At 40.1% G+C, this 27,677-nt stretch overlaps 1 protein-coding gene across 2 annotated transcripts in view; it reads right to left on the bottom strand.

Annotated features, from left to right (window-relative positions):
* The window catches only part of ZSWIM3_3 (Zinc finger, SWIM-type containing 3), a gene marked incomplete at its 5' end in the record, with an annotated part of 44,487 nt that extends 17,738 nt beyond the window's left edge, over positions 1-26,749 (bottom strand). The window contains 6 exons of one of the 2 annotated variants that reach the window (XM_051213258.1): positions 24,680-25,225; positions 25,258-25,808; positions 25,839-25,900; positions 25,936-26,194; positions 26,227-26,404; positions 26,439-26,613. In XM_051213258.1, coding sequence (XP_051073438.1) covers positions 24,978-25,225; positions 25,258-25,808; positions 25,839-25,900; positions 25,936-26,194; positions 26,227-26,404; positions 26,439-26,613 — 1,473 coding nt within the window. In that variant the 3' untranslated portion in view covers positions 24,680-24,977. Of the gene's footprint in view, positions 1-18,307; positions 25,226-25,257; positions 25,809-25,838; positions 25,904-25,935; positions 26,195-26,226; positions 26,405-26,438 lie in introns of those variants that run through there. The other variant, XM_051213257.1, reaches the window with a different exon arrangement.
* Between the last annotated feature and the right edge of the window lie 928 nt (positions 26,750-27,677).

The raw sequence follows: 27,677 nt of genomic DNA, 5'->3' as shown, positions 1-27,677 counted from the left end.
TTCGTCGTTTCAGTACATTGTCACGCCTTTCTCCACTATCAAAAACAAATACCGCCAAACAAATATACATCACAACTGCCACATTTCATTTTCAACTCAACAAAATAACTCATTATACACTCTCTCAACAGTCCGTCTTCCTAGCACCCGCAACCATAACCACAACCACACTCTCCGACATAACATAACACAATCTCCAAACGAACAGATCAGTTCCTACGAATACAATACACGAACGACAGGGAGAAATCTTATCCACATAACACACATAGCAAACACCAACCGACTGCTCAACACACACACACACACACTCTCTAAACGAAAACTCAACTCACAACTCACACCACAATTATGTTATCACATTCAACCAGCATTCGTCACAGAAATATATATATATATATATATATATGCTTACATTGATATTGTTACACGCGGACACAAGCTATCGCATGATCATACGAACAACACTGCTCTCTACATCATACAAACAACATCGCGCTAGACGATCACAAACCAAACAACACAACACAACACAACACTCTCACCATATCCATTCGCAAACTGACTCATCAACCACACTCAGACATCGAAATGACCTACCACACAACACATTCGACCACTCATCATCACAGCAAACATCCTCTGCAATAAACAATCAAACGTCAGACGTCTCTCTATCTATCTGGATGTACGTCTGTGTGTGTGCGCGCACCCTTTCACAGAGGCAGACACAACAACACAGATGAACATTCATTTCGCAAGGTCATTAGTATTCCATGGAACAACAACCAGGAATGTGGAGCTCTTGCACAACAATCACCTCGACTAACAGACAAATTCAAACACTCAACAAACCAACAACAGACACACACACACATATATACATATATATATATATATATACATATACAATCGACCTCACTCACATACCATGCCGCATCAAACCGATCACCAATATTCACCAACACCCAAAAACACACAACAACCCAACATTCATGACTGTCACCCACGTCTCCGACACACCTCATCAACATAAACCATAGTCAGTACAATCAAATAAATCCAATACACAACAAATCCTCGTATTCCTTCACCGACAACATGTCGCAAATATACACACCTTCACACACACACACACACACACAAACTCCCACCAGATGCAACAGAAACAACACCAAACACAACTTCAAACATCCTTGTCACCATACACAATCAATCAATTTGTCATACAGTCATTCGTCGTTTCAGTACATTGTCACGCCTTTCTCCACTATCAAAAACAAATACCGCCAAACAAATATACATCACAACTGCCACATTTCATTTTCAACTCAACAAAATAACTCATTATACACTCTCTCAACAGTCCGTCTTCCTAGCACCCGCAACCATAACCACAACCACACTCTCCGACATAACATAACACAATCTCCAAACGAACAGATCAGTTCCTACGAATACAATACACGAACGACAGGGAGAAATCTTATCCACATAACACACATAGCAAACACCAACCGACTGCTCAACACACACACACACACACTCTCTAAACGAAAACTCAACTCACAACTCACACCACAATTATGTTATCACATTCAACCAGCATTCGTCACAGAAATATATATATATATATATATATGCTTACATTGATATTGTTACACGCGGACACAAGCTATCGCATGATCATACGAACAACACTGCTCTCTACATCATACAAACAACATCGCGCTAGACGATCACAAACCAAACAACACAACACAACACAACACTCTCACCATATCCATTCGCAAACTGACTCATCAACCACACTCAGACATCGAAATGACCTACCACACAACACATTCGACCACTCATCATCACAGCAAACATCCTCTGCAATAAACAATCAAACGTCAGACGTCTCTCTATCTATCTGGATGTACGTCTGTGTGTGTGCGCACCCTTTCACAGAGGCAGACACAACAACACAGATGAACATTCATTTCGCAAGGTCATTAGTATTCCATGGAACAACAACCAGGAATGTGGAGCTCTTGCACAACAATCACCTCGACTAACAGACAAATTCAAACACTCAACAAACCAACAACAGACACACACACACATATATACATATATATATATATATATACATATACAATCGACCTCACTCACATACCATGCCGCATCAAACCGATCACCAATATTCACCAACACCCAAAAACACACAACAACCCAACATTCATGACTGTCACCCACGTCTCCGACACACCTCATCAACATAAACCATAGTCAGTACAATCAAATAAATCCAATACACAACAAATCCCTCGTATTCCTTCACCGACAACATGTCGCAAATATACACACCTTCACACACACACACACACACACAAACTCCCACCAGATGCAACAGAAACAACACCAAACACAACTTCAAACATCCTTGTCACCATACACAATCAATCAATTTGTCATACAGTCATTCGTCGTTTCAGTACATTGTCACGCCTTTCTCCACTATCAAAAACAAATACCGCCAAACAAATATACATCACAACTGCCACATTTCATTTTCAACTCAACAAAATAACTCATTATACACTCTCTCAACAGTCCGTCTTCCTAGCACCCGCAACCATAACCACAACCACACTCTCCGACATAACATAACACAATCTCCAAACGAACAGATCAGTTCCTACGAATACAATACACGAACGACAGGGAGAAATCTTATCCACATAACACACATAGCAAACACCAACCGACTGCTCAACACACACACACACACACTCTCTAAACGAAAACTCAACTCACAACTCACACCACAATTATGTTATCACATTCAACCAGCATTCGTCACAGAATATATATATATATATATATATTACATTGATATTGTTACACGCGGACACAAGCTATCGCATGATCATACGAACAACACTGCTCTCTACATCATACAAACAACATCGCGCTAGACGATCACAAACCAAACAACACAACACAACACAACACTCTCACCATATCCATTCGCAAACTGACTCATCAACCACACTCAGACATCGAAATGACCTACCACACAACACATTCGACCACTCATCATCACAGCAAACATCCTCTGCAATAAACAATCAAACGTCAGACGTCTCTCTATCTATCTGGATGTACGTCTGTGTGTGTGCGCGCACCCTTTCACAGAGGCAGACACAACAACACAGATGAACATTCATTTCGCAAGGTCATTAGTATTCCATGGAACAACAACTAGGAATGTGGAGCTCTTGCACAACAATCACCTCGACTAACAGACAAATTCAAACACTCAACAAACCAACAACAGACACACACACACATTTATACATATATATATATATATATACATATACAATCGACCTCACTCACATACCATGCCGCATCAAACCGATCACCAATATTCACCAACACCCAAAAACACACAACAACCCAACATTCATGACTGTCACCCACGTCTCCGACACACCTCATCAACATAAACCATAGTCAGTACAATCAAATAAATCCAATACACAACAAATCCTCGTATTCCTTCACCGACAACATGTCGCAAATATACACACCTTCACACACACACACACACACACACACAACAAACTCCCACCACATGCAACAGAAACAACACCAAACACAACTTCAAACATCCTTGTCACCATACACAATCAATCAATTTGTCATACAGTCATTCGTCGTTTCAGTACATTGTCACGCCTTTCTCCACTATCAAAAACAAATACCGCCAAACAAATATACATCACAACTGCCACATTTCATTTTCAACTCAACAAAATAACTCATTATACACTCTCTCAACAGTCCGTCTTCCTAGCACCCGCAACCATAACCACAACCACACTCTCCGACATAACATAACACAATCTCCAAACGAACAGATCAGTTCCTACGAATACAATACACGAACGACAGGGAGAAATCTTATCCACATAACACACATAGCAAACACCAACCGACTGCTCAACACACACACACACACACTCTCTAAACGAAAACTCAACTCACAACTCACACCACAATTATGTTATCACATTCAACCAGCATTCGTCACAGAAATATATATATATATATATATATATGCTTACATTGATATTGTTACACGCGGACACAAGCTATCGCATGATCATACGAACAACACTGCTCTCTACATCATACAAACAACATCGCGCTAGACGATCACAAACCAAACAACACAACACAACACAACACTCTCACCATATCCATTCGCAAACTGACTCATCAACCACACTCAGACATCGAAATGACCTACCACACAACACATTCGACCACTCATCATCACAGCAAACATCCTCTGCAATAAACAATCAAACGTCAGACGTCTCTCTATCTATCTGGATGTACGTCTGTGTGTGTGCGCGCACCCTTTCACAGAGGCAGACACAACAACACAGATGAACATTCATTTCGCAAGGTCATTAGTATTCCATGGAACAACAACCAGGAATGTGGAGCTCTTGCACAACAATCACCTCGACTAACAGACAAATTCAAACACTCAACAAACCAACAACAGACACACACACACACATTTATACATATATATATATATATATACATATACAATCGACCTCACTCACATACCATGCCGCATCAAACCGATCACCAATATTCACCAACACCCAAAACACACAACAACCCAACATTCATGACTGTCACCCACGTCTCCGACACACCTCATCAACATAAACCATAGTCAGTACAATCAAATAAATCCAATACACAACAAATCCCTCGTATTCCTTCACCGACAACATGTCGCAAATATACACACCTTCACACACACACACACACACACACAAACTCCCACCAGATGCAACAGAAACAACACCAAACACAACTTCAAACATCCTTGTCACCATACACAATCAATCAATTTGTCATACAGTCATTCGTCGTTTCAGTACATTGTCACGCCTTTCTCCACTATCAAAAACAAATACCGCCAAACAAATATACATCACAACTGCCACATTTCATTTTCAACTCAACAAAATAACTCATTATACACTCTCTCAACAGTCCGTCTTCCTAGCACCCGCAACCATAACCACAACCACACTCTCCGACATAACATAACACAATCTCCAAACGAACAGATCAGTTCCTACGAATACAATACACGAACGACAGGGAGAAATCTTATCCACATAACACACATAGCAAACACCAACCGACTGCTCAACACACACACACACACACTCTCTAAACGAAAACTCAACTCACAACTCACACCACAATTATGTTATCACATTCAACCAGCATTCGTCACAGAAATATATATATATATATATATATGCTTACATTGATATTGTTACACGCGGACACAAGCTATCGCATGATCATACGAACAACACTGCTCTCTACATCATACAAACAACATCGCGCTAGACGATCACAAACCAAACAACACAACACAACACAACACTCTCACCATATCCATTCGCAAACTGACTCATCAACCACACTCAGACATCGAAATGACCTACCACACAACACATTCGACCACTCATCATCACAGCAAACATCCTCTGCAATAAACAATCAAACGTCAGACGTCTCTCTATCTATCTGGATGTACGTCTGTGTGTGTGCGCGCACCCTTTCACAGAGGCAGACACAACAACACAGATGAACATTCATTTCGCAAGGTCATTAGTATTCCATGGAACAACAACCAGGAATGTGGAGCTCTTGCACAACAATCACCTCGACTAACAGACAAATTCAAACACTCAACAAACCAACAACAGACACACACACATTTATACATATATATATATATATACATATACAATCGACCTCACTCACATACCATGCCGCATCAAACCGATCACCAATATTCACCAACACCCAAAAACACACAACAACCCAACATTCATGACTGTCACCCACGTCTCCGACACACCTCATCAACATAAACCATAGTCAGTACAATCAAATAAATCCAATACACAACAAATCCTCGTATTCCTTCACCGACAACATGTCGCAAATATACACACCTTCACACACACACACACACACACACACAAACTCCCACCAGATGCAACAGAAACAACACCAAACACAACTTCAAACATCCTTGTCACCATACACAATCAATCAATTTGTCATACAGTCATTCGTCGTTTCAGTACATTGTCACGCCTTTCTCCACTATCAAAAACAAATACCGCCAAACAAATATACATCACAACTGCCACATTTCATTTTCAACTCAACAAAATAACTCATTATACACTCTCTCAACAGTCCGTCTTCCTAGCACCCGCAACCATAACCACAACCACACTCTCCGACATAACATAACACAATCTCCAAACGAACAGATCAGTTCCTACGAATACAATACACGAACGACAGGGAGAAATCTTATCCACATAACACACATAGCAAACACCAACCGACTGCTCAACACACACACACACACACTCTCTAAACGAAAACTCAACTCACAACTCACACCACAATTATGTTATCACATTCAACCAGCATTCGTCACAGAAATATATATATATATATATATATATTATATTGATATTGTTACACGCGGACACAAGCTATCGCATGATCATACGAACAACACTGCTCTCTACATCATACAAACAACATCGCGCTAGACGATCACAAACCAAACAACACAACACAACACAACACTCTCACCATATCCATTCGCAAACTGACTCATCAACCACACTCAGACATCGAAATGACCTACCACACAACACATTCGACCACTCATCATCACAGCAAACATCCTCTGCAATAAACAATCAAACGTCAGACGTCTCTCTATCTATCTGGATGTACGTCTGTGTGTGTGCGCGCACCCTTTCACAGAGGCAGACACAACAACACAGATGAACATTCATTTCGCAAGGTCATTAGTATTCCATGGAACAACAACCAGGAATGTGGAGCTCTTGCACAACAATCACCTCGACTAACAGACAAATTCAAACACTCAACAAACCAACAACAGACACACACACACATATATATATATATATATATATATATACATATACAATCGACCTCACTCACATACCATGCCGCATCAAACCGATCACCAATATTCACCAACACCCAAAAACACACAACAACCCAACATTCATGACTGTCACCCACGTCTCCGACACACCTCATCAACATAAACCATAGTCAGTACAATCAAATAAATCCAATACACAACAAATCCTCGTATTCCTTCACCGACAACATGTCGCAAATATACACACCTTCACACACACACACACACACACAAACTCCCACCAGATGCAACAGAAACAACACCAAACACAACTTCAAACATCCTTGTCACCATACACAATCAATCAATTTGTCATACAGTCATTCGTCGTTTCAGTACATTGTCACGCCTTTCTCCACTATCAAAAACAAATACCGCCAAACAAATATACATCACAACTGCCACATTTCATTTTCAACTCAACAAAATAACTCATTATACACTCTCTCAACAGTCCGTCTTCCTAGCACCCGCAACCATAACCACAACCACACTCTCCGACATAACATAACACAATCTCCAAACGAACAGATCAGTTCCTACGAATACAATACACGAACGACAGGGAGAAATCTTATCCACATAACACACATAGCAAACACCAACCGACTGCTCAACACACACACACACACACTCTAAACGAAAACTCAACTCACAACTCACACCACAATTATGTTATCACATTCAACCAGCATTCGTCACAGAAATATATATATATATATATATGCTTACATTGATATTGTTACACGCGGACACAAGCTATCGCATGATCATACGAACAACACTGCTCTCTACATCATACAAACAACATCGCGCTAGACGATCACAAACCAAACAACACAACACAACACAACACTCTCACCATATCCATTCGCAAACTGACTCATCAACCACACTCAGACATCGAAATGACCTACCACACAACACATTCGACCACTCATCATCACAGCAAACATCCTCTGCAATAAACAATCAAACGTCAGACGTCTCTCTATCTATCTGGATGTACGTCTGTGTGTGTGCGCGCACCCTTTCACAGAGGCAGACACAACAACACAGATGAACATTCATTTCGCAAGGTCATTAGTATTCCATGGAACAACAACTAGGAATGTGGAGCTCTTGCACAACAATCACCTCGACTAACAGACAAATTCAAACACTCAACAAACCAACAACAGACACACACACACATATATACATATATATATATATATATACATATACAATCGACCTCACTCACATACCATGCCGCATCAAACCGATCACCAATATTCACCAACACCCAAAAACACACAACAACCCAACATTCATGACTGTCACCCACGTCTCCGACACACCTCATCAACATAAACCATAGTCAGTACAATCAAATAAATCCAATACACAACAAATCCCTCGTATTCCTTCACCGACAACATGTCGCAAATATACACACCTTCACACACACACACACACACACAAACTCCCACCAGATGCAACAGAAACAACACCAAACACAACTTCAAACATCCTTGTCACCATACACAATCAATCAATTTGTCATACAGTCATTCGTCGTTTCAGTACATTGTCACGCCTTTCTCCACTATCAAAAACAAATACCGCCAAACAAATATACATCACAACTGCCACATTTCATTTTCAACTCAACAAAATAACTCATTATACACTCTCTCAACAGTCCGTCTTCCTAGCACCCGCAACCATAACCACAACCACACTCTCCGACATAACATAACACAATCTCCAAACGAACAGATCAGTTCCTACGAATACAATACACGAACGACAGGGAGAAATCTTATCCACATAACACACATAGCAAACACCAACCGACTGCTCAACACACACACACACACACTCTCTAAACGAAAACTCAACTCACAACTCACACCACAATTATGTTATCACATTCAACCAGCATTCGTCACAGAAATATATATATATATATATATGCTTACATTGATATTGTTACACGCGGACACAAGCTATCGCATGATCATACGAACAACACTGCTCTCTACATCATACAAACAACATCGCGCTAGACGATCACAAACCAAACAACACAACACAACACAACACTCTCACCATATCCATTCGCAAACTGACTCATCAACCACACTCAGACATCGAAATGACCTACCACACAACACATTCGACCACTCATCATCACAGCAAACATCCTCTGCAATAAACAATCAAACGTCAGACGTCTCTCTATCTATCTGGATGTACGTCTGTGTGTGTGCGCGCACCCTTTCACAGAGGCAGACACAACAACACAGATGAACATTCATTTCGCAAGGTCATTAGTATTCCATGGAACAACAACTAGGAATGTGGAGCTCTTGCACAACAATCACCTCGACTAACAGACAAATTCAAACACTCAACAAACCAACAACAGACACACACACACATTATACATATATATATATATATACATATACAATCGACCTCACTCACATACCATGCCGCATCAAACCGATCACCAATATTCACCAACACCCAAAACACACAACAACCCAACATTCATGACTGTCACCCACGTCTCCGACACACCTCATCAACATAAACCATAGTCAGTACAATCAAATAAATCCAATACACAACAAATCCCTCGTATTCCTTCACCGACAACATGTCGCAAATATACACACCTTCACACACACACACACACACACACTCCACCAGATGCAACAGAAACAACACCAAACACAACTTCAAACATCCTTGTCACCATACACAATCAATCAATTTGTCATACAGTCATTCGTCGTTTCAGTACATTGTCACGCCTTTCTCCACTATCAAAAACAAATACCGCCAAACAAATATACATCACAACTGCCACATTTCATTTTCAACTCAACAAAATAACTCATTATACACTCTCTCAACAGTCCGTCTTCCTAGCACCCGCAACCATAACCACAACCACACTCTCCGACATAACATAACACAATCTCCAAACGAACAGATCAGTTCCTACGAATACAATACACGAACGACAGGGAGAAATCTTATCCACATAACACACATAGCAAACACCAACCGACTGCTCAACACACACACACACACACTCTCTAAACGAAAACTCAACTCACAACTCACACCACAATTATGTTATCACATTCAACCAGCATTCGTCACAGAAATATATATATATATATATATATGCTTACATTGATATTGTTACACGCGGACACAAGCTATCGCATGATCATACGAACAACACTGCTCTCTACATCATACAAACAACATCGCGCTAGACGATCACAAACCAAACAACACAACACAACACAACACTCTCACCATATCCATTCGCAAACTGACTCATCAACCACACTCAGACATCGAAATGACCTACCACACAACACATTCGACCACTCATCATCACAGCAAACATCCTCTGCAATAAACAATCAAACGTCAGACGTCTCTCTATCTATCTGGATGTACGTCTGTGTGTGTGCGCGCACCCTTTCACAGAGGCAGACACAACAACACAGATGAACATTCATTTCGCAAGGTCATTAGTATTCCATGGAACAACAACCAGGAATGTGGAGCTCTTGCACAACAATCACCTCGACTAACAGACAAATTCAAACACTCAACAAACCAACAACAGACACACACACACATTTATACATATATATATATATATACATATACAATCGACCTCACTCACATACCATGCCGCATCAAACCGATCACCAATATTCACCAACACCCAAAAACACACAACAACCCAACATTCATGACTGTCACCCACGTCTCCGACACACCTCATCAACATAAACCATAGTCAGTACAATCAAATAAATCCAATACACAACAAATCCTCGTATTCCTTCACCGACAACATGTCGCAAATATACACACCTTCACACACACACACACACACACAAACTCCCACCAGATGCAACAGAAACAACACCAAACACAACTTCAAACATCCTTGTCACCATACACAATCAATCAATTTGTCATACAGTCATTCGTCGTTTCAGTACATTGTCACGCCTTTCTCCACTATCAAAAACAAATACCGCCAAACAAATATACATCACAACTGCCACATTTCATTTTCAACTCAACAAAATAACTCATTATACACTCTCTCAACAGTCCGTCTTCCTAGCACCCGCAACCATAACCACAACCACACTCTCCGACATAACATAACACAATCTCCAAACGAACAGATCAGTTCCTACGAATACAATACACGAACGACAGGGAGAAATCTTATCCACATAACACACATAGCAAACACCAACCGACTGCTCAACACACACACACACACACTCTCTAAACGAAAACTCAACTCACAACTCACACCACAATTATGTTATCACATTCAACCAGCATTCGTCACAGAATATATATATATATATATATGCTTACATTGATATTGTTACACGCGGACACAAGCTATCGCATGATCATACGAACAACACTGCTCTCTACATCATACAAACAACATCGCGCTAGACGATCACAAACCAAACAACACAACACAACACAACACTCTCACCATATCCATTCGCAAACTGACTCATCAACCACACTCAGACATCGAAATGACCTACCACACAACACATTCGACCACTCATCATCACAGCAAACATCCTCTGCAATAAACAATCAAACGTCAGACGTCTCTCTATCTATCTGGATGTACGTCTGTGTGTGTGCGCGCACCCTTTCACAGAGGCAGACACAACAACACAGATGAACATTCATTTCGCAAGGTCATTAGTATTCCATGGAACAACAACCAGGAATGTGGAGCTCTTGCACAACAATCACCTCGACTAACAGACAAATTCAAACACTCAACAAACCAACAACAGACACACACACACACATATATACATATATATATATATATACATATACAATCGACCTCACTCACATACCATGCCGCATCAAACCGATCACCAATATTCACCAACACCCAAAAACACACAACAACCCAACATTCATGACTGTCACCCACGTCTCCGACACACCTCATCAACATAAACCATAGTCAGTACAATCAAATAAATCCAATACACAACAAATCCTCGTATTCCTTCACCGACAACATGTCGCAAATATACACACCTTCACACACACACACACACACACACAACTCCCACCAGATGCAACAGAAACAACACCAAACACAACTTCAAACATCCTTGTCACCATACACAATCAATCAATTTGTCATACAGTCATTCGTCGTTTCAGTACATTGTCACGCCTTTCTCCACTATCAAAAACAAATACCGCCAAACAAATATACATCACAACTGCCACATTTCATTTTCAACTCAACAAAATAACTCATTATACACTCTCTCAACAGTCCGTCTTCCTAGCACCCGCAACCATAACCACAACCACACTCTCCGACATAACATAACACAATCTCCAAACGAACAGATCAGTTCCTACGAATACAATACACGAACGACAGGGAGAAATCTTATCCACATAACACACATAGCAAACACCAACCGACTGCTCAACACACACACACACACTCTCTAAACGAAAACTCAACTCACAACTCACACCACAATTATGTTATCACATTCAACCAGCATTCGTCACAGAAATATATATATATATATATATATATATATATGCTTACATTGATATTGTTACACGCGGACACAAGCTATCGCATGATCATACGAACAACACTGCTCTCTACATCATACAAACAACATCGCGCTAGACGATCACAAACCAAACAACACAACACAACACAACACTCTCACCATATCCATTCGCAAACTGACTCATCAACCACACTCAGACATCGAAATGACCTACCACACAACACATTCGACCACTCATCATCACAGCAAACATCCTCTGCAATAAACAATCAAACGTCAGACGTCTCTCTATCTATCTGGATGTACGTCTGTGTGTGTGCGCGCACCCTTTCACAGAGGCAGACACAACAACACAGATGAACATTCATTTCGCAAGGTCATTAGTATTCCATGGAACAACAACCAGGAATGTGGAGCTCTTGCACAACAATCACCTCGACTAACAGACAAATTCAAACACTCAACAAACCAACAACAGACACACACACACATATATATATATATATATATATATATACATATACAATCGACCTCACTCACATACCATGCCGCATCAAACCGATCACCAATATTCACCAACACCCAAAAACACACAACAACCCAACATTCATGACTGTCACCCACGTCTCCGACACACCTCATCAACATAAACCATAGTCAGTACAATCAAATAAATCCAATACACAACAAATCCTCGTATTCCTTCACCGACAACATGTCGCAAATATACACACCTTCACACACACACACACACAACTCCCACCAGATGCAACAGAAACAACACCAAACACAACTTCAAACATCCTTGTCACCATACACAATCAATCAATTTGTCATACAGTCATTCGTCGTTTCAGTACATTGTCACGCCTTTCTCCACTATCAAAAACAAATACCGCCAAACAAATATACATCACAACTGCCACATTTCATTTTCAACTCAACAAAATAACTCATTATACACTCTCTCAACAGTCCGTCTTCCTAGCACCCGCAACCATAACCACAACCACACTCTCCGACATAACATAACACAATCTCCAAACGAACAGATCAGTTCCTACGAATACAATACACGAACGACAGGGAGAAATCTTATCCACATAACACACATAGCAAACACCAACCGACTGCTCAACACACACACACACACTCTCTAAACGAAAACTCAACTCACAACTCACACCACAATTATGTTATCACATTCAACCAGCATTCGTCACAGAAATATATATATATATATATATATATATGCTTACATTGATATTGTTACACGCGGACACAAGCTATCGCATGATCATACGAACAACACTGCTCTCTACATCATACAAACAACATCGCGCTAGACGATCACAAACCAAACAACACAACACAACACAACACTCTCACCATATCCATTCGCAAACTGACTCATCAACCACACTCAGACATCGAAATGACCTACCACACAACACATTCGACCACTCATCATCACAGCAAACATCCTCTGCAATAAACAATCAAACGTCAGACGTCTCTCTATCTATCTGGATGTACGTCTGTGTGTGTGCGCGCACCCTTTCACAGAGGCAGACACAACAACACAGATGAACATTCATTTCGCAAGGTCATTAGTATTCCATGGAACAACAACTAGGAATGTGGAGCTCTTGCACAACAATCACCTCGACTAACAGACAAATTCAAACACTCAACAAACCAACAACAGACACACACACACACATATATACATATATATATATATATACATATACAATCGACCTCACTCACATACCATGCCGCATCAAACCGATCACCAATATTCACCAACACCCAAAAACACACAACAACCCAACATTCATGACTGTCACCCACGTCTCCGACACACCTCATCAACATAAACCATAGTCAGTACAATCAAATAAATCCAATACACAACAAATCCTCGTATTCCTTCACCGACAACATGTCGCAAATATACACACCTTCACACACACACACACACACACAAACTCCCACCAGATGCAACAGAAACAACACCAAACACAACTTCAAACATCCTTGTCACCATACACAATCAATCAATTTGTCATACAGTCATTCGTCGTTTCAGTACATTGTCACGCCTTTCTCCACTATCAAAAACAAATACCGCCAAACAAATATACATCACAACTGCCACATTTCATTTTCAACTCAACAAAATAACTCATTATACACTCTCTCAACAGTCCGTCTTCCTAGCACCCGCAACCATAACCACAACCACACTCTCCGACATAACATAACACAATCTCCAAACGAACAGATCAGTTCCTACGAATACAATACACGAACGACAGGGAGAAATCTTATCCACATAACACACATAGCAAACACCAACCGACTGCTCAACACACACACACACACTCTCTAAACGAAAACTCAACTCACAACTCACACCACAATTATGTTATCACATTCAACCAGCATTCGTCACAGAAATATATATATATATATATATGCTTACATTGATATTGTTACACGCGGACACAAGCTATCGCATGATCATACGAACAACACTGCTCTCTACATCATACAAACAACATCGCGCTAGACGATCACAAACCAAACAACACAACACAACACAACACTCTCACCATATCCATTCGCAAACTGACTCATCAACCACACTCAGACATCGAAATGACCTACCACACAACACATTCGACCACTCATCATCACAGCAAACATCCTCTGCAATAAACAATCAAACGTCAGACGTCTCTCTATCTATCTGGATGTACGTCTGTGTGTGTGCGCGCACCCTTTCACAGAGGCAGACACAACAACACAGATGAACATTCATTTCGCAAGGTCATTAGTATTCCATGGAACAACAACCAGGAATGTGGAGCTCTTGCACAACAATCACCTCGACTAACAGACAAATTCAAACACTCAACAAACCAACAACAGACACACACACACACATATATACATATATATATATATATATACATATACAATCGACCTCACTCACATACCATGCCGCATCAAACCGATCACCAATATTCACCAACACCCAAAAACACACAACAACCCAACATTCATGACTGTCACCCACGTCTCCGACACACCTCATCAACATAAACCATAGTCAGTACAATCAAATAAATCCAATACACAACAAATCCCTCGTATTCCTTCACCGACAACATGTCGCAAATATACACACCTTCACACACACACACACACACACACAACTCCCACCAGATGCAACAGAAACAACACCAAACACAACTTCAAACATCCTTGTCACCATACACAATCAATCAATTTGTCATACAGTCATTCGTCGTTTCAGTACATTGTCACGCCTTTCTCCACTATCAAAAACAAATACCGCCAAACAAATATACATCACAACTGCCACATTTCATTTTCAACTCAACAAAATAACTCATTATACACTCTCTCAACAGTCCGTCTTCCTAGCACCCGCAACCATAACCACAACCACACTCTCCGACATAACATAACACAATCTCCAAACGAACAGATCAGTTCCTACGAATACAATACACGAACGACAGGGAGAAATCTTATCCACATAACACACATAGCAAACACCAACCGACTGCTCAACACACACACACACACTCTCTAAACGAAAACTCAACTCACAACTCACACCACAATTATGTTATCACATTCAACCAGCATTCGTCACAGAAATATATATATATATATATATATATTACATTGATATTGTTACACGCGGACACAAGCTATCGCATGATCATACGAACAACACTGCTCTCTACATCATACAAACAACATCGCGCTAGACGATCACAAACCAAACAACACAACACAACACAACACTCTCACCATATCCATTCGCAAACTGACTCATCAACCACACTCAGACATCGAAATGACCTACCACACAACACATTCGACCACTCATCATCACAGCAAACATCCTCTGCAATAAACAATCAAACGTCAGACGTCTCTCTATCTATCTGGATGTACGTCTGTGTGTGTCGCGCACCCTTTCACAGAGGCAGACACAACAACACAGATGAACATTCATTTCGCAAGGTCATTAGTATTCCATGGAACAACAACCAGGAATGTGGAGCTCTTGCACAACAATCACCTCGACTAACAGACAAATTCAAACACTCAACAAACCAACAACAGACACACACACACATATATACATATATATATATATATATACATATACAATCGACCTCACTCACATACCATGCCGCATCAAACCGATCACCAATATTCACCAACACCCAAAACACACAACAACCCAACATTCATGACTGTCACCCACGTCTCCGACACACCTCATCAACATAAACCATAGTCAGTACAATCAAATAAATCCAATACACAACAAATCCCTCGTATTCCTTCACCGACAACATGTCGCAAATATACACACCTTCACACACACACACACACACACACAAACTCCCACCAGATGCAACAGAAACAACACCAAACACAACTTCAAACATCCTTGTCACCATACACAATCAATCAATTTGTCATACAGTCATTCGTCGTTTCAGTACATTGTCACGCCTTTCTCCACTATCAAAAACAAATACCGCCAAACAAATATACATCACAACTGCCACATTTCATTTTCAACTCAACAAAATAACTCATTATACACTCTCTCAACAGTCCGTCTTCCTAGCACCCGCAACCATAACCACAACCACACTCTCCGACATAACATAACACAATCTCCAAACGAACAGATCAGTTCCTACGAATACAATACACGAACGACAGGGAGAAATCTTATCCACATAACACACATAGCAAACACCAACCGACTGCTCAACACACACACACACACACTCTCTAAACGAAAACTCAACTCACAACTCACACCACAATTATGTTATCACATTCAACCAGCATTCGTCACAGAAATATATATATATATATATATATATATGCTTACATTGATATTGTTACACGCGGACACAAGCTATCGCATGATCATACGAACAACACTGCTCTCTACATCATACAAACAACATCGCGCTAGACGATCACAAACCAAACAACACAACACAACACAACACTCTCACCATATCCATTCGCAAACTGACTCATCAACCACACTCAGACATCGAAATGACCTACCACACAACACATTCGACCACTCATCATCACAGCAAACATCCTCTGCAATAAACAATCAAACGTCAGACGTCTCTCTATCTATCTGGATGTACGTCTGTGTGTGTGCGCGCACCCTTTCACAGAGGCAGACACAACAACACAGATGAACATTCATTTCGCAAGGTCATTAGTATTCCATGGAACAACAACTAGGAATGTGGAGCTCTTGCACAACAATCACCTCGACTAACAGACAAATTCAAACACTCAACAAACCAACAACAGACACACACACACACATATATACATATATATATATATATATACATATACAATCGACCTCACTCACATACCATGCCGCATCAAACCGATCACCAATATTCACCAACACCCAAAAACACACAACAACCCAACATTCATGACTGTCACCCACGTCTCCGACACACCTCATCAACATAAACCATAGTCAGTACAATCAAATAAATCCAATACACAACAAATCCCTCGTATTCCTTCACCGACAACATGTCGCAAATATACACACCTTCACACACACACACAAACTCCCACCAGATGCAACAGAAACAACACCAAACACAACTTCAAACATCCTTGTCACCATACACAATCAATCAATTTGTCATACAGTCATTCGTCGTTTCAGTACATTGTCACGCCTTTCTCCACTATCAAAAACAAATACCGCCAAACAAATATACATCACAACTGCCACATTTCATTTTCAACTCAACAAAATAACTCATTATACACTCTCTCAACAGTCCGTCTTCCTAGCACCCGCAACCATAACCACAACCACACTCTCCGACATAACATAACACAATCTCCAAACGAACAGATCAGTTCCTACGAATACAATACACGAACGACAGGGAGAAATCTTATCCACATAACACACATAGCAAACACCAACCGACTGCTCAACACACACACACACACACTCTAAACGAAAACTCAACTCACAACTCACACCACAATTATGTTATCACATTCAACCAGCATTCGTCACAGAAATATATATATATATATATATATATGCTTACATTGATATTGTTACACGCGGACACAAGCTATCGCATGATCATACGAACAACACTGCTCTCTACATCATACAAACAACATCGCGCTAGACGATCACAAACCAAACAACACAACACAACACAACACTCTCACCATATCCATTCGCAAACTGACTCATCAACCACACTCAGACATCGAAATGACCTACCACACAACACATTCGACCACTCATCATCACAGCAAACATCCTCTGCAATAAACAATCAAACGTCAGACGTCTCTCTATCTATCTGGATGTACGTCTGTGTGTGTGCGCGCACCCTTTCACAGAGGCAGACACAACAACACAGATGAACATTCATTTCGCAAGGTCATTAGTATTCCATGGAACAACAACTAGGAATGTGGAGCTCTTGCACAACAATCACCTCGACTAACAGACAAATTCAAACACTCAACAAACCAACAACAGACACACACACACACATATATACATATACATATATATATATATACATATACAATCGACCTCACTCACATACCATGCCGCATCAAACCGATCACCAATATTCACCAACACCCAAAAACACACAACAACCCAACATTCATGACTGTCACCCACGTCTCCGACACACCTCATCAACATAAACCATAGTCAGTACAATCAAATAAATCCAATACACAACAAATCCCTCGTATTCCTTCACCGACAACATGTCGCAAATATACACACCTTCACACACACACACACACACACACACACTCCCACCAGATGCAACAGAAACAACACCAAACACAACTTCAAACATCCTTGTCACCATACACAATCAATCAATTTGTCATACAGTCATTCGTCGTTTCAGTACATTGTCACGCCTTTCTCCACTATCAAAAACAAATACCGCCAAACAAATATACATCACAACTGCCACATTTCATTTTCAACTCAACAAAATAACTCATTATACACTCTCTCAACAGTCCGTCTTCCTAGCACCCGCAACCATAACCACAACCACACTCTCCGACATAACATAACACAATCTCCAAACGAACAGATCAGTTCCTACGAATACAATACACGAACGACAGGGAGAAATCTTATCCACATAACACACATAGCAAACACCAACCGACTGCTCAACACACACACACACACTCTCTAAACGAAAACTCAACTCACAACTCACACCACAATTATGTTATCACATTCAACCAGCATTCGTCACAGAAATATATATATATATATATATATATATATATGCTTACATTGATATTGTTACACGCGGACACAAGCTATCGCATGATCATACGAACAACACTGCTCTCTACATCATACAAACAACATCGCGCTAGACGATCACAAACCAAACAACACAACACAACACAACACTCTCACCATATCCATTCGCAAACTGACTCATCAACCACACTCAGACATCGAAATGACCTACCACACAACACATTCGACCACTCATCATCACAGCAAACATCCTCTGCAATAAACAATCAAACGTCAGACGTCTCTCTATCTATCTGGATGTACGTCTGTGTGTGTCGCGCACCCTTTCACAGAGGCAGACACAACAACACAGATGAACATTCATTTCGCAAGGTCATTAGTATTCCATGGAACAACAACTAGGAATGTGGAGCTCTTGCACAACAATCACCTCGACTAACAGACAAATTCAAACACTCAACAAACCAACAACAGACACACACACACATATATATACATATATATATATATATATATATATATACAATCGACCTCACTCACATACCATGCCGCATCAAACCGATCACCAATATTCACCAACACCCAAAAACACACAACAACCCAACATTCATGACTGTCACCCACGTCTCCGACACACCTCATCAACATAAACCATAGTCAGTACAATCAAATAAATCCAATACACAACAAATCCCTCGTATTCCTTCACCGACAACATGTCGCAAATATACACACCTTCACACACACACACACACACACAACTCCCACCAGATGCAACAGAAACAACACCAAACACAACTTCAAACATCCTTGTCACCATACACAATCAATCAATTTGTCATACAGTCATTCGTCGTTTCAGTACATTGTCACGCCTTTCTCCACTATCAAAAACAAATACCGCCAAACAAATATACATCACAACTGCCACATTTCATTTTCAACTCAACAAAATAACTCATTATACACTCTCTCAACAGTCCGTCTTCCTAGCACCCGCAACCATAACCACAACCACACTCTCCGACATAACATAACACAATCTCCAAACGAACAGATCAGTTCCTACGAATACAATACACGAACGACAGGGAGAAATCTTATCCACATAACACACATAGCAAACACCAACCGACTGCTCAACACACACACACACACACTCTCTAAACGAAAACTCAACTCACAACTCACACCACAATTATGTTATCACATTCAACCAGCATTCGTCACAGAAATATATATATATATATATGCTTACATTGATATTGTTACACGCGGACACAAGCTATCGCATGATCATACGAACAACACTGCTCTCTACATCATACAAACAACATCGCGCTAGACGATCACAAACCAAACAACACAACACAACACAACACTCTCACCATATCCATTCGCAAACTGACTCATCAACCACACTCAGACATCGAAATGACCTACCACACAACACATTCGACCACTCATCATCACAGCAAACATCCTCTGCAATAAACAATCAAACGTCAGACGTCTCTCTATCTATCTGGATGTACGTCTGTGTGTGTGCGCGCACCCTTTCACAGAGGCAGACACAACAACACAGATGAACATTCATTTCGCAAGGTCATTAGTATTCCATGGAACAACAACTAGGAATGTGGAGCTCTTGCACAACAATCACCTCGACTAACAGACAAATTCAAACACTCAACAAACCAACAACAGACACACACACACACATATATACATATATATATATATATATATACATATACAATCGACCTCACTCACATACCATGCCGCATCAAACCGATCACCAATATTCACCAACACCCAAAACACACAACAACCCAACATTCATGACTGTCACCCACGTCTCCGACACACCTCATCAACATAAACCATAGTCAGTACAATCAAATAAATCCAATACACAACAAATCCCTCGTATTCCTTCACCGACAACATGTCGCAAATATACACACCTTCACACACACACACACACACACAAACTCCCACCAGATGCAACAGAAACAACACCAAACACAACTTCAAACATCCTTGTCACCATACACAATCAATCAATTTGTCATACAGTCATTCGTCGTTTCAGTACATTGTCACGCCTTTCTCCACTATCAAAAACAAATACCGCCAAACAAATATACATCACAACTGCCACATTTCATTTTCAACTCAACAAAATAACTCATTATACACTCTCTCAACAGTCCGTCTTCCTAGCACCCGCAACCATAACCACAACCACACTCTCCGACATAACATAACACAATCTCCAAACGAACAGATCAGTTCCTACGAATACAATACACGAACGACAGGGAGAAATCTTATCCACATAACACACATAACAAACACCAACCGACTGCTCAACACACACACACACACACTCTCTAAACGAAAACTCAACTCACAACTCACACCACAATTATGTTATCACATTCAACCAGCATTCGTCACAGAAATATATATATATATATATATGCTTACATTGATATTGTTACACGCGGACACAAGCTATCGCATGATCATACGAACAACACTGCTCTCTACATCATACAAACAACATCGCGCTAGACGATCACAAACCAAACAACACAACACAACACAACACTCTCACCATATCCATTCGCAAACTGACTCATCAACCACACTCAGACATCGAAATGACCTACCACACAACACATTCGACCACTCATCATCACAGCAAACATCCTCTGCAATAAACAATCAAACGTCAGACGTCTCTCTATCTATCTGGATGTACGTCTGTGTGTGTGCGCGCACCCTTTCACAGAGGCAGACACAACAACACAGATGAACATTCATTTCGCAAGGTCATTAGTATTCCATGGAACAACAACTAGGAATGTGGAGCTCTTGCACAACAATCACCTCGACTAACAGACAAATTCAAACACTCAACAAACCAACAACAGACACACACACACACATATATACATATATATATATATATATATACATATACAATCGACCTCACTCACATACCATGCCGCATCAAACCGATCACCAATATTCACCAACACCCAAAAACACACAACAACCCAACATTCATGACTGTCACCCACGTCTCCGACACACCTCATCAACATAAACCATAGTCAGTACAATCAAATAAATCCAATACACAACAAATCCCTCGTATTCCTTCACCGACAACATGTCGCAAATATACACACCTTCACACACACACACACACACACAAACTCCCACCAGATGCAACAGAAACAACACCAAACACAACTTCAAACATCCTTGTCACCATACACAATCAATCAATTTGTCATACAGTCATTCGTCGTTTCAGTACATTGTCACGCCTTTCTCCACTATCAAAAACAAATACCGCCAAACAAATATACATCACAACTGCCACATTTCATTTTCAACTCAACAAAATAACTCATTATACACTCTCTCAACAGTCCGTCTTCCTAGCACCCGCAACCATAACCACAACCACACTCTCCGACATAACATAACACAATCTCCAAACGAACAGATCAGTTCCTACGAATACAATACACGAACGACAGGGAGAAATCTTATCCACATAACACACATAGCAAACACCAACCGACTGCTCAACACACACACACACACACTCTCTAAACGAAAACTCAACTCACAACTCACACCACAATTATGTTATCACATTCAACCAGCATTCGTCACAGAAATATATATATATATATATATATATATATATATATGCTTACATTGATATTGTTACACGCGGACACAAGCTATCGCATGATCATACGAACAACACTGCTCTCTACATCATACAAACAACATCGCGCTAGACGATCACAAACCAAACAACACAACACAACACAACACTCTCACCATATCCATTCGCAAACTGACTCATCAACCACACTCAGACATCGAAATGACCTACCACACAACACATTCGACTACTCATCATCACAGCAAACATCCTCTGCAATAAACAATCAAATGTCAGACGTCTCTCTATCTATCTGGATGTACGTCTGTGTGTGTGCGCGCACCCTTTCACAGAGGCAGACACAGCAACGCAGATGAACGTTCTTCGTGCTATGGAACATCAATTATTGTGGAATTCTTCTCCAGCAATATTCCTATTTTTATGTGTTTTTTAGGTTGGTGGTAAATGGTGTGATTAATTGTGGAAAAGTTTTGTTTCGTAATCCTTTTTTCAGGTCCATTTTGTGTTGTGCGTTTTTCAGTATGTTCTGGTACTAATGACATGACATTAAAGTCCAGAAACTTGTGTGATATATCCGATACTATGTTTGTTAATATTCATGAAAGATATAATGCCTGTGGTATTCATATGACATGTGTTTACATTTAGATATCGTGGATTGTGGCCTTATGAAACGCCACTCGCTGAAGTGATTTATGACACACTCATTTCTAAGACAGAAGATACAGTTACATAAAGTGAACGGGCATTATTCGATGTCAAGGTTTGTGATGTTTTATATTACAGATATAGAAAAATGAATAATATTATTGATAATATTAAAATCACACAGTTGTTACCTGGTTGTCGGAGTGTTCGAATTATTTCTTTTTCCTTTATATGGTGGAAAAACTCGTCTTGAGTAGATCGTTACCTGATGTGATGTATCAGTTGAACAAAATTTTTATCTTTAATACTGTACATTTTGTGGATCAAATATTTAACAAATACATAGTCAATTGCAAACTAGTGAGTTTAAAGGCAGTTATCGTTTATACAGCAAAAAAATATATTTTTAGATGAACGAGAAATGAATATTACTCGGTCAAATGACTGACTCAAGCGCCGTCCAAATGTTACAAGTAGATAGTATTTAATTTAAAAGGAATCTGATAAGGTGGGAGATATACATAAATTTTCCGTGGTGGATTTTCCGATGATGGCATTTATTCGATTGACAGTTTCGAAAACGACAGTCGGTGAACACTGGTCTTGTAACATCTTTAGTTTTCTAATGACCATTGCCATAGCACTATTGACGTCAATTCGCTTATCCCTCGTCGAAGCAGTTGATAGTGGTTGAAGATTATGAGATCTAAGCCACCGCGGGTATCTACAAGGTGTACCTAGATCCCGAATAAATTTTAAACCAACTTACCTGTATGCAAACCGATAGAAAAGTGGACTTTCATGAGATGTCTGCATGGTATCAACTCAACTGAATTTAGTGAACATGAACACACGCCATTATTTCTATCCACTCTGTAAGAATTCCCATCATCTGAACAAAATACGCAATCGTCCTCAACTTGTTCAATGGTGATGTCACTTTCGCGTACGATGTCGTTGTAGGTTTTATCAGAAGCATAATCTGTGAGTTGATTGAGAAATTCATGTAACTTTTCGTCTACATTGAACCTTTTATGTTTGAGAAGGCGAAAAGAAGTCTCATTTTCTAAGAGGTTACAGTATTTTCTAACTTCCTTATGTAAAGCCATCAAGCAATCTTTCAGTGAGTCATTTTCTTTAAGTGCTTCTCGTATATGCGGATGAACGCATTTTACTACACCATTGACTTTCGTACCTAATGTAACAACATTTTGTAAGAACGCTGGCACCCACATTTCTTTTATAGGGATCCAATGTTGAATGACGTAATCATAAACCTTCGAATCTAACTTCTTCATATTTTGTAGATCAGATTTAAATCTGAAAAGGTTTGATAAAATTTCTATTTACTTGTTTGGACATAACGTAGATGTCAACCCAGCAAAAATTTTATTTGCAACGGGACTTTTAAACTACTTGTACGTTAAAGAAGGAGAATGTATAATACCTTTTTCTTAAAGACCTTTCTAACGTATGACGAACTCAAAACAATCCTTGAAGTTGGAAAGAATTCCTGCACCAACTCCGGTTTAGAAACTGGGCAATCTACAGCTACTGTTAGGGTTGAGCTAACATCCTTAAAAATTTCACGGAAATGCTTTAGCAAAACGCACAGATCTTCTGTTTGTTCTGAGGAATGTAATGAAAACATGATGGGTCTTGTACATAGAAGACCATCTGTTACAGCTACCTGGAAAATAGTAAATCTAAGAAGTTGGAAAGAATACTTTACACTCACCCAACGAGACAAGCGTTGTAGGTGACACTGAAACTAAGAACTTCTGGGAACCTCTTATATAACTCGATCTGCTCATAGTGTGACAAAGAGACTTGAGTAATCTCACCGTCACACTGCTCCACGAACACAATAGAATCTTTACGTATTTCATCCAGTACGTCCGAGAGTTTCTTGGAACCTTAATATAGATAATTTCATGAAGTCAATCAAACCAGGGAAAACTTGATTGCGAAGTATCTTGATTTCCCAAGAAGTCAGTGGCCTAAGCAATCTTGAACTAACAAAGGCTAGTATTGTTTTCATTCCGCAATCACACTCCAATAACTGCTTTAGCAGTTTATCATCTTCTTCATTTAAACCAAATCCAAGAAAGCCCTCGGAACCCATCTTTATATAACCGCCACGTTATGCTCAACCTTCAGACTTTGCTCAAATGCTTTAAATGGTGCAAATGGTTGTGGACGGAATAGAAGAACCTTTCGCTTAACAGGCTTCCGTGTATAGTAGCAGGGGATCAACAAATCCTCCAGGCAGTAACCTAGGTATGTTAACACTAAAAGAGGAAAACGAAATTGGTAAATCATAGTATGATGCTGTCCTTGGTTCTTAAGAATAGGTCAAGTTGCCTATTGAAGGACTCCTGGAAAGTCGCTTGGACTAGCTCGGCCGGCAGCGAGTTCCAGCATTTGACAACTCTTAAGGAATAGAAGTTATGTCTACATCCTGTTTTGCTATGTTGTGTCTCCAGTTTCTGGGTGTTACCCTTAGGTTATTATTCGAACTAAGCTTAAGTAGTTGTTTAAGAGGATGTCCAGAAGTGTTGAGAATACTATAAGCCATCAATAAATCACGTCTAAGACACCTATACTCTAACGGGTAAAGGTCTAGATTTAAATTTGAGTCCTCGAACTGATTTCGTGGCTCGCCGTTGGATACGCTCCAAAGTGTCCTTATCCTTTTGGAGTGAGGGGGGGAGTACTATGTCTCCATACTCTAAGAGGGGACGGATGAAACTATTGAAGATTATATGAAAAGTTCTTCCGTCGAACTGTCCAAAAATGCGCTTCAACGTTACCAGTGCAAGGTTTGCTTGGAAGGCATTTTCGTCACAGTTAGCGTAAGACTTTAAATCATGGGGCACCAGGACTCCTAAATCTTTTTCTACTTGGGATACTACTAAAGAGGAGTTTCCCAACCTATAACTGTAGTCTGCGACATGTCGCAGATGGACTACTTTACACTCTGAAGTGTCAAAAGTAAGTCCGTTATTATCTGCCTAACTTTGGAGTCGAGTCAGATCCTCCTGAAGTGCCTGTATATCGTCTTGAAAAAGTGCTTCAAGTGTTCTATAAGATCTTAGGCTGCTCTTTTGAAGATAGTTTTGAATATAAAGAGTTTGAATTTTCACGTTTGTTTATCCGTAGCTGTTGAAACTAAACCACTTATTCATC

This window comes from Schistosoma haematobium, chromosome 1, assembly GCF_000699445.3.
Source record: "Schistosoma haematobium chromosome 1, whole genome shotgun sequence".
In the NCBI taxonomy this organism is placed as follows: Eukaryota; Metazoa; Platyhelminthes; class Trematoda; order Strigeidida; family Schistosomatidae; genus Schistosoma; species Schistosoma haematobium.
Note: the sequence above shows the minus strand (reverse complement) of the source record. Positions and strands in the feature narration are given on the sequence as shown.